General features: G+C 37.3%; 1 protein-coding gene across 2 annotated transcripts; it reads right to left on the bottom strand.

The window, feature by feature from the left end:
* Nucleotides 1-1,863: 1,863 nt before the first annotated feature.
* On the bottom strand, nucleotides 1,864-4,030 carry LOC308654871 (alveolar macrophage chemotactic factor-like). Of its 2 annotated transcripts, none has more exons than XM_081304559.1 (4): nucleotides 3,726-4,030; nucleotides 3,468-3,603; nucleotides 3,273-3,356; nucleotides 1,864-2,919 (listed from the first exon to the last, which is right to left on the bottom strand). In XM_081304559.1, exons 1-4 carry the CDS (start codon nucleotides 3,835-3,837, stop codon nucleotides 2,901-2,903), a joined length of 351 nt encoding a protein of 116 aa, XP_081160685.1. In that variant the 5' UTR covers nucleotides 3,838-4,030; the 3' UTR covers nucleotides 1,864-2,900. The 2 variants fall into 2 exon arrangements, with proteins under 2 accessions (XP_081160685.1, XP_081160686.1); XM_081304560.1 differs by having other exon boundaries at nucleotides 1,864-2,916.
* Nucleotides 4,031-11,411: the final 7,381 nt, after the last annotated feature.

Below are 11,411 nucleotides of genomic sequence, written 5' to 3'. Positions count from 1 at the left end.
AACCTAGGTTAGATATAAATGTTAATAATATTAGTACTTACTAAAATAAATACATGCCAATATAAGTATATATGTTAATGCAATTGCAGTGTGTGTGTGTGTGTGTGTGTGTGTGTGTGTGTGTGTTTATATTAGTTAGTCTCCTTCTTTTCCTTTCTTGCTTGTCATAAGAATGGGATATTTATATGAAATTACTATTTAGCACTAAAAAGACAGTAGGGCTTGTTTAGTCTCAGTTACTCATCTATTTAAATACCCATTGTGTGTTCAGTGCTGTCCTAAAAACAGCAGTAAACACTGTCCTTGTCCTCATGGAGATTACTGTGTAATTGAAATAGATCAACACTAACACCATAACTACTTGCGTATAGATTCCATAAATTCAATAGTCACTTTGGTGAGAAAATATTACAAAGGAAAAAGACAAGATAAGCAAGGAATCTCAATCTGGTAGGAGGAAGGGTCAGGATGCATGGAGGAAGTGAGAGGAAGGATGGGAGTTATTATGAAAGTGAGGGGTGTGCGTTACAGGATGAAGAAGTTGCATAAGACAAAGCCCTTCCTTGTTGGGTTACCTGAAGACAAGGAGAAGAGAGTAGGTTAATCAACACCTACTATAAGCCAGATAGTACACTACAGGGTAACTTGGGTCAGGAAAAGTTACTAATTTAATGCCATCATTCTGTGCCACACATTGGCGATACAGAGATGGATGAAATACAGGTGATACTCTAGGGGAGTTCTCAGAATACTAGGGTGAAAGGACCTATAAACAAATAATAGCAATGCAATCTTTGCTATAACTCAGACATCTAGAAGATGCTATGGAAACATCAAAGTGAAAAACAGGAGCTCTGCTTGCAATGGCAAGAAAAACTACATGAAAAAGGTATTGCTTGAGTTTAGTTCTAAAGGATGAGTAATTATCTTCCTATAGGCAAAAATGAGACAAGTTCCTTACAGGCAGAGCCATAAAAAATGGCATGGACCCAAGAACAAACATGCTGTGTTAAGGAACTAAATGCCTGACTGCAAAGAATGTGAGGAAGAAGTAAAGCTGAAGTAATAATCAGCAGTGAGATGAGACAGAACTTCATTAGCCATGCTTAGCAACATCTAGGAAATAAGGACTATATTAGTCAGCTTTGTGTTACTGTAACAAATACCTGAGATTATGAACTTAAAAAAAGGAAAGGTTTATTTTGACTCAGAGTTTCAGAGCTTTCAGTCCCTGACCAATTGGCCCAGGTGTTGTGGGCCTGTAGTGGCATAGTCTGTGATGTGGGAGCACATGGCAAAAGAGGCTATTCACCTCATGGCTGGGTATGAAAAAGAGAGGAAAAGGAGGGGCTTGGATCCTAAAACTATCTTCAAGGACATATCCCTGATGATCTGCAACTTCCCACTAGACCCACCTCCTAAAGTTACACCACCTCCTAAGAGTGCCAAACTGGGGACCCAGTCTTTAACACATGGGCCTTGGGGGGAGGGTCACTTGAGATCCAAAGTATAGTAGGAAGCTAGTTAAGAATTGCAGATACAGAAGCCTTATCCTTTTTGTGTTTTCTATAGAAGCCAGGACCTATTGATATCACAAAGGATTTACTGGAAGGATTTACTGGAGCTTGGAGAAAGTTGAACTGATGCATCAGCATGAGAAAATGAGGGCCCTCTCTGTAAGCCAGAGAGGAGCAGAATTAAGTTTTTGAATAATGTAGAATTATAGATAAATACAATTCACTATAACTCTATAAGAAAGACGAAACAATGTAAGTGAAGTTTAGAACTCTTTTATTTTTTTCTCCCCCCCCCCATAAGTATTATAAACAAATGAGCCACATAGTTAAAAAATAAAGTGCAATTTTAATATAGTGGATGTGATGTATATATATTTTTAACAAAGTGGTCAAAACCTTTAAAAGATACATTATCAGCATGTAAATATCTTAGCAATAGTATATATTTTTGGATGAACAAATGATGAATTTGTATTTAAATATGTCAAATATGTTTTCGAAACTTTCAGAGTAGAGGTTGATGTTAAGTTTGCTTTTTACTTAGAAAAACTAAAAAAAATGCAATCCTATAAAAACTATAAGTCAGTAATTACTGTTTCTTGTCTTCATCTATTCTAAACAAGTATTTAATGACTGGATTACAGTTGTGTTAATAAAATAGTTAATAAATAGCATACAAAATCAAAATTTAATGAGTAAGTCATGACATTATGCCATACTAAGAAGACACCAAATGTCTAAAATCATAGGAAGAGAATATATTATTCCTTATTGAATTTAAACATTTAGAAATTCCAAATAAGGAAATATATTCTACACATTATTGTATGACACACCCAGCTTTGTAATATATATATAACTTAAATAGCATATAGGGGTCAAGAGTTAAAAAATTCTGTAACATATTATCCAAGAAAATACACTAAAATATTTTCTATTCCATGGGCAGAATGAGAATAAGAATGTCTCTACCCCAACAGCATTCCAACAAAACATTCATTGTTAAATTCAAAGCCTTTCACACACACTATAGGAATAGATTCTAGAAATACAGTGCAGAAGTCACCTTCAATTCAAGACACTTTGAAAGATCAACCACCAATGACTCCTGGCTCACAAAATAGTCAGTTTCCAAGGATTCCAGTAACATAGCAGATAAAATAAAAGCAAGTAGCAAGAAATACTATGCTAAATACTTAATAAACTGAGCAAAAAAATATGAGGGGTAAACAGATTTCCCTTTTCCTTTCAAAGCAAGGAATCCACACAGAAAGCTACTGGGGGGAAAAATCAACCACTTCTTGTCTTCACTGGTCCAGAGACTCTCTTGGAAAACTTCTCAGCTGAAAGCTGGACAGTCCTTCCAATGCATGTTCCGTTCTCTTAATTTTTGTTTCCACTGCTGAGAAAATAATTATATCAGTTTAACCAGATTTTCATACTTTAGTCTACTCTACCCTATTTTCAAAACACAGTGTCTGGAATGTTGATGAAAACAATAGTGAGATAAATGTAAAGGGTGGAGGGAAAAAATACATTTTTCAATAATGAGCTTTGTATTATGGCTCATGCAAGGGTGATCCGGGTTTTCCCAGTTCCTTCCAGAAAAATTTTCCCTTCTTAACAACCTTTTAATTCTAAGCATGGTCTGGAATGTGGTACCCAAATCCTATAGAGAGAATAAGGAAGGACCTTGTGATGTCTACCTTTTCCGAGAAAAGATTAAGAAACTGTAAAGATCAAAGGGGCAAGTACCCGTCCAAAATTTTCTGGACGATTTTCTTGATCAAAGGAGCCTCAGGGTCCAGACAGACTTCCTTTCCGTTCTTCAAGAAGGCTCTACAGAGAGAAAAGGAGGATGCAAGCCTAAGTTATAGGAGCAAAAGACAAGGCTGGAGGAGTCCCTTCTTGCTAAGGTCACAGTGGACACCGCAGCGCAGGAGAACTTACACCACTTCCACCTTGGGGCACTGTGGACCTGCGGCGATCACCTGGAGATTAGTGACCATTTTGGGGTGAATTCCGGGCGTGGTGGTTAAACAAACGCAGCGCAGTTCTCTCACCACAGCCGCTGCTACTGGACCAGCTGGGGAAGAAAGAGTCGTTATCGAAAGGTGCTGGGAGAACCCTCACCCCCACCCGGCCCAGATGCAGAGGTTGGGACACGCGGTCTTGCTGGGGTGCCTCTGGTGTGTGTGGAGCTCTCACCGTTAGCAAGGGGCGCTGGCGGCGTTAGCAGCAGCAGCAGCGCCAGCAGCGCGCAGAGTGACCGGGAAGGGCGGGGAAGGCGGGGAGAGAGGCTGGGCTGGAGACTCATCATCGCGGACAAAAGAGCTCAGCGAGGGAGCGCGGGTTCGTAGCGTGGAAGAGGCGCGGAGATTTGAGGCTCCAGAGCACTCTGACTTTCTCGAGTCCTTTGCACTCCTTTTATCCGCATTCATCCCTTCCCCCAGGAAGGAAATTCAAGTTGGAAGGCCCGGGAAATTCCCTGCACACGGGGGTCGGGGATTGGCGGAGGGGGCTTGTGGAGGGGGGCCTTGACCAGGCGAATTGGTAAAGAGGGTGGCTGGGAGGAACTGCCAGCACCGGTTTGGAAAGGACTTGGTAGCCCCGCCCCACAGTGGAGGGAGCTACTCCTCCCTCCCTACACCGGGAGCGATCTTTTGGGGACCTCGTTTCTGGGTAACCTCTTTCTACCTAGGGCAGATGACTCTGCGAGGTCTCCATCTAGAGAGGAAGACTGGAACTAAAGTAGCGGAGAATTGGCTTTAGAAAATTCTCGGTAGATATTAAATTATTATTATTATTATTATTATTATTATTATTATTCAGGAAATGTAATCCGTGATTAGAACTGCGCTAAACCGAAAGACCTTTCTCTCCTTTCAGGCAGGTCATTATAAGGTTCCTCAGATTACTTAAGGATTCTCTGGAATTCAGTCAGCTTTAGAAACCAAGATGAAAGTGTTTCTTCTCTACTTCTGCTTCAAGTAAGTGGCAGGAACTGGCTTGAAAATCATCTAGTTACTGGAAATCCTGTACGTGTAAATTCAGCAAATATATGCGTTTTGAGGTGGTTTAACAAACAAAAATCTTCAAAACTCACATGCAGGAAATTGCCATAGAAGATGACACCTCGCTTCTAGCAGTTCAACATAGCTTGAATTAGAAGAGGTTTTGGTCTTCGTGGGACTGCTGCGGTGTAGGGTGACAGAGGTCTGAAGCCAATACCAGAGATCCACTGTTCTGGCTCTGGCTCCTGGGCCACGTGTGTATGTGTATATGTGATTTAACATAATTTGGAGAAGCTATGGGAAACTGATGAATTTAAGAAACTCCTGTGGAAGCTTGATCTTTGAATCAATTTGGCATCAAGACAGAGTCCACTCTAATTTCCCACAAACACCTTCATGGGATGGGGAGGGGGTGCCTCTCCCACAAGCTTGTGGAACCTTCCAGCTTCATGACCAGTGGTGAGCTAGGCTCTTTCCAATACCTGGTCCAGAGCTGAGAGTTGTCTCCCCAATATCAAGTGGTGAAATAACTTTCAGAACTGGGGTTTTAATGAACAGACCGTCACTCCATGGCAGTTTTACATATGATATTATGTGACACATAGGCTTTCTTTCATGGACAACCAACTAAATTCTCTTTTGGATTGTTCTCAAGACCCTTGACCTAACAGTAGGCAAGCAAAGGCAATCAGCAAACATGATGGCAATCAGAAACTAGTCATGGAATGAAACTCTTACTTGTCCCCTGTGAACTTGGGGAATTTTATTAACTCCTCCACCCATCTTTCTTGGAATAATAGCACTTCCATTGCTGAGCAAGAAAGAGGTGTCATTTCTGTTTGGAACTTTTATTCTGGAAGGAAACTTAAGTATCTGGCTGAGGATGGGAAGGAGGTTTGATCTTCTCTGGGAGGGAAGCTAAGTGGGAAGTTCTCTGTCCTGCACAGCTTCCTGATACCATCAGCATCAACCCTGACTCAGCCAGTGTAATCCTTCATCCTTCTGGGGAGTGGTGATCTGTAGAAGGCAGCCTGTGGATTTATGATATCAAAATTTTAGAGATTAGAAGGTATCTAAAGATGACAGATAAGCCTCACTCAAGTGGCTAAGACAAAACTTTGAAAACAAAACTAGTGATCTTGAGCAATTAAATTCATTTTAACTGCAAGGAAGAAATCACACTATCATAAGACTGTGGGGGAAGAAAGTTTAATGACCCAGGTTATTGAGTTTTTAAGTGTGTGTGTGTGTTTAGGTTAGTTCCAAATTATTTTAAATTCAAGTGAACATGTGAATTAGTTATGACACTAAATGATAAATTCAGTTAGAAACCATGGAAAGAGATTGCCAGTTCCACCTTTCAGTCTTATGGATTTACATGCGTCACCTGATTGGCACTCTGAATCAACTCACCATGGATTGTTTACAGAATATAAAAAGAAAGAAAAAAACTGGCAAGCAGTTAAAAGAAAGTCCCCATAAGAAGTGGGCTGTTCGGTTGTCCAACCTTATCAGGAAGCAGTATGTAACTTAACCTAGCTTCTCATTGAAATTGCTTTTGCCCACAGCCACATCAGGCTCCTAGGCGTCTTTGATGTTGCTCTTGTACAAAGACAGTTAGGAATGTGGATGTCCAAAGATCACTTGAGACTAAGAATGAAAGCACTAAGAATTAGTGGAGACAGAGCACTTTAAAAGCAATTGTGTTTCTATTGCAAATTTAAAGTGATGCCATTTGTCTTACAGGCATTGTATCAGGTGGTAAAGAAAGACTCTGCTATTTTTCCCAATGACAATAAAATAACCCACAAAATGACGTCATTATCCTGATAACCTGGAAGATTTACTGTCTGTCAAAGGCAGTCTGGTTTTAGTCATAATACCATGGAGTAATATAATATGAATGAAATAAATATAATGTAATGTAATATGAATGAAAACATGAATGGTTAGCAACTGTTAAGGTTCTTCCATACTCATGATTTCTTGAGCCTTACATCAATTCTTTGAGGCAGATAAGAGAAAATCTCTTCTCCAGTAATCAGGTACAGAAAGTAAGACCAGAGACAGAAGTAAGTAGTAAAAAATTCAGGATTAGAAGTAACAGCATTGGGGAATCTGCTATAAAACATTTTTAATGGTTTCCAGATTACAAACCACTTTCATCACTGTCACTACACATACCCCCTGGGAGCTCTCCACAGTCTGATCAACCACTTTATTGTATTGCCCCACAGTCATCATATTTTAAACTATTGAAATTCTCAGTCTATTCACTTCTGTCTTTGGGGCCACAATGATGTCAAAGGTCCCAAAGACTTCCAGGTTACCCAGCTAGAAACCATACTATTTTATATATCTTTCACCTTCTCCAAGACTAATCTTTTATGTTTTCAGGTTTTACTTCCATATTTATTCACTTGGAGATGGAGATCAAACTATGGTCCTTATGGATACTAGGCAAGCACTCTACCACTGAGCTTCACCTCCAGCCATTTGAAATGTATTTCCCCTTTAGTCTTTGAACATCTAATGTTCTTATTATAACTACCTCATTAGTTATTCATTAATTGTTTTTTCCTCCTTCAAGTCAACTATAAACTCTAAAATCAGAGTTGATATATATATATATATAAAGTTCTAAGTTCAGTAGTGAGCAGTATAGGAGCATTTGATGATACATGATGATAACAGCTTGTTATTTTACAGTATTCTTTACCAGTATATCTGAAAGCTAAGGAGGAAAGGATAGGATTATTCTACTTTTTGGAACTCCACTATTTTGATTGGTTTTCTCTACGTTGGAAATGGTTTCTTGGTAATTCTTAGAGAAAATTCAAATAATATGTTCAACCACTGGAATCTGAATTATTCAAAAGAATTTTTAGAATCCAAAAGATATTTGATATTAAAAGAAAGGAAATTATACTACTAAATCTTTACTAAATTGAGAATTTTCTGTGACATAGGGATTGTGGGAGATAAATGACTAGAAGAAATTCTGATTGAGTTATATTAAATTGAATGTTAGCAATATGGGAATGTCATTCTTCACTGATCTCTTCCAACAAACCAGAAGCCTTTAATTATAAGATTTAGCGTCTGGTGAGGGCCTTTTCAAATATTTCCTCAAGTTTCTATTCTCCTTTATTATTACGCTTTACAGTACCTTTAAGAAATACTCTACAAGTGCCAATAATTTAGAATGTTGATATATCAATGTCTGGTTAAGCATAGCAAGGAATTCAATATAAGAAAGAAAATGAGAGTTTGAGCAGAAGAGTTACTTGCTTGCACACAAAAGAAAAGGGAATCTCTAGTTATCTTTGGTCTAGCAGCGCAATCCTAAAATTATTTTTTGTTGACAATAAAAAATGATACACAGAAAATATTAGGATGAAAATTCTGTATGTTTCCAAGTCTTGGGCTTCTCAGAAATAGGAAGCATTTATGTCTTGTTTCATAAATTTGACCTGGATTAAGCAAAAAATAGAAAGAAAATCCTTTTAGTATTAACTATTTTAAATAATTTTGAGAAGGCATTTGTATGATAGTGTGCTTAGACTTGTAACATTGTGCTTACATTGTGCTTAGTAGTGACCATTTGCTCTGATGCTTTGGACACCATTACCTCCACACCTTGTACTTTTTTTTTTTAGCAGAATATTCACTCTGCATAGCATCATAATATTTATTACTGTCATTTAATATATAGTAGAATCTTATCATTGCAATAGTCCCAAGTTTTCAATTCTGCAAATATTTCTATGACAAGGTTCAATTTTTTTGTAGGTATACAACATATGGAATGATGGAATAAAATGTGTTAACAGGAATAATAGTGATGTAATTACATGTATATGACTTAATGTGCTTCTTAGATAGTCAAAACTCTATTTGCCTTACTGCTTGAAAAAAAAAAGACCTACTATTTGACAAGTATCCAAGACAGTGTTCATGAACTTTTAAGAATAAAACATCTTATAGATGATTGATTGCTACCATATTTTTGGTTGAATTTGATTATGAATTCTTAGTGAGTAACTGCTTCCATGCATACTCACTATACTATTTTTACAAGAACTGGGAATTAGGAAATTTCACCCACTGACATAAAGCATGTTGCAACTTCAAACCCAAATACACAAAATCCTAGAAATTCTGGCAAATGGACTATGAGTCCCTTATTAACTAGCTGGGATTTTAAAACATAGCTTCCTCTAGAGAGTAAATTGAGCAAATAGCTTTCACAAAATGTTTTACTTTGAATCATTTTGGTTTCAAAAAACCCTCAGTATTAGTAATTCAAACTAGAAGTCATTTTCTTTGGAACAGAATGTCCCTTCAGAATAGTTTTAAACTTTTGCCCAATTTAAATCAGAGACCAGATTGATGAATGCTATGACCAGGGATTATGCCATAGAAAAAAAAATATACTAGTGATTAATGTTAGACCACAAGCTGGTATCTGTCATAATATGGCTATGTACAAGATGGTTTCTTTAAAATAAATGAAATTTATGAAAGTTTTCTATCAAAGCATGTAGTTAACCTTTCTTTGGTGGTTTCTTTACGATCTTAAAACAACTTATCACTTTTAAAAATGGAAATGTTAGTATCAGCTTTATTCCTCATAAAATTATTGAGAGGACAAACAGGAAGGCTATATAGAATACATTGTTTTTTATGTTTTAAATTGAAGTAAAATTTAAATAGTGAAATACACAAGTATTAAATGTATAGTTTAATGAGTTTTAAATAATGTAAATGATAGAACATTTCCTCTCTCCAGAAAAATCTGTGCTGTTTTCCTCTAAATGTATCATTCCCAGGAAACTGTTGTCCTGACTTCCAGTTTTGCCCATTCATTCATATGTATATATATATATAGTTGTAGATGGACACAATAACTTTATTTTTATTTGTTTATCTTTATGTGGTGCTGAGGATCGAACCCTGGGCCTCACACGTGCAAGGTACCTGAGCTACAACTGAGCTACCACTGAGCTACAACCCCAGCCCCAGTTTTGCCCATTCTTAAACGTCATATAATTCATCACCCAATATGTACTCTTTGGTGCCTAGCTTATTTTACTTTTTCTCAATCAAATATTCATTGAATAACATAAATGAAGCATTGGATTATATAAACTCTTTATTGTGCTAAGAACTCAAGATCCAGTGATGAATAGCACTCTTAAGGACTCTGTCTTCATGGAACTTAAAACCTAATGGGAGAGGTTAAAAACAAAGCAGGCAAAGAAAGTAGATAGTGACTGTCTAGATGCTAAAAAGGAGTCAGAATAATTTCATAACCTGATTGAAAAGTATCACGGACTGAGTGTACTTACTTTAGAACAGTGGCCATTGAGAACACGGTATTTTAAACTGATACCAGAAGGATAAAAATGATAGAGTCCTGAAAAGAGTCTAAAAGGGGGTTTCCAGGTAGAAGGACAATGAGGGCAAAAGTCAGAAGCAGGAAAGAGCCTGCTTGAAAAATGAGCTGGTGATGACTGAAACTTACTGAGAAAGGGGAGAGGTGAGCAAAAACTATACTATTCAGAGAGTTCTAGGCCAAGGTACAGAGATCATATTTCATTCTCCACAAGAAAACTTTCCAGGATTTTTTAAGAGAATATGATTCATTTTTATGTTTTTTTAAAAAACCCAAACCTCTGACTTTGTGTAGAAATAGAATCCTGTCAAATTTGGATTCAGAAGTGCAAATTAGAAAACAGCTTTGACAGTCTAAGTGAAGGCTGCCAAGTATCATCCGTGGGTCATGCCTGGCCTGCCACAAGCTTGTGTAAATAAAGTTTTAGTAAAACACAGCCACCATGATTTGCATGCATTTTGCCTATGGCTACTTTCATGCTACAAAGGCAGTATTGAATGATTGTGACAGAGACTATATGGCCTACAGAGAAAAAATATTTGCTATCTTGTCCTTATAGAAAAAGTCTATCAAGCCCTAGTCTGGCTGAAATATTACGATGAATGGGACTAGGATGATATCAATGGAGAAGTAGAGTTGTGAGGAAATTCTCTATATATTTTGTAGATACAATTTATAAGACATGCTGAAGGGTTGGAGGCAAGCAATGGAATATTCAAGAATTATTCCATTGTTTGATGGGCATAACTATGTATAGTGATGCCATTTATGAAGAAATAAATGAATGGGGAGGAATGTGTTTACACAGTAGTGGGATTAGAAATGCATATGAAATACCCAAGTGAAGATGTCATAGAAGAAGTGTTTCATAAGCCTGGAACTCAGTGAAGAGATTTGTTTTGAAATTCTATATTTGAGGGATATTGCACAGAGAATGACTTGGGGAATCTGCCCCCATAGAGGGCTAAAAAGAAAGCATAGCCTCAAATGATGCATCCAGCAATCCAAAGTTTGGTGATCTCCAGTCTCAGAGTATTTATCCTCATGTTCAAATCTTTTTCTTTCATCTTCATTATTCAATCCTTTTTATCTTCTCCAAGATCTAACTCAGTATTTCATATCCATTTGCTATAAATATTATAAAATTCCTGTAAAATAAATGCTATGATTTGTTGTATATGTGTAAGTTAACAAAATCCACAGAGGTTAGTTGACCTGTTACCAATCTTCTAAATTGTATTTTCTGCTTCCAAAACCTTTGACCTACTTTATTTCCCCTAAAATATTTTTATGCCAATCAATGGTGGGATGTGGGGTATCACTTCTGATTGCTTTGCTGCTCATTTCCTCTTGGAGTGCAGTCTGGCCCACATTATGCATAAAAGCCTCCCAGAACTGACCCTTTCCAGACAGATATTCAAAGAGATTTCATGCAGCCTCCAAGTGACCCTAATAATTTCCTAAAGACAATGATGCCATTAA

Source organism: Spermophilus citellus (assembly GCF_964194105.1).
Source record: "Spermophilus citellus genome assembly, chromosome: 8".
NCBI lineage: Eukaryota > Metazoa > Chordata > Mammalia > Rodentia > Sciuridae > Spermophilus > Spermophilus citellus.
Note: the sequence above shows the minus strand (reverse complement) of the source record. Positions and strands in the feature narration are given on the sequence as shown.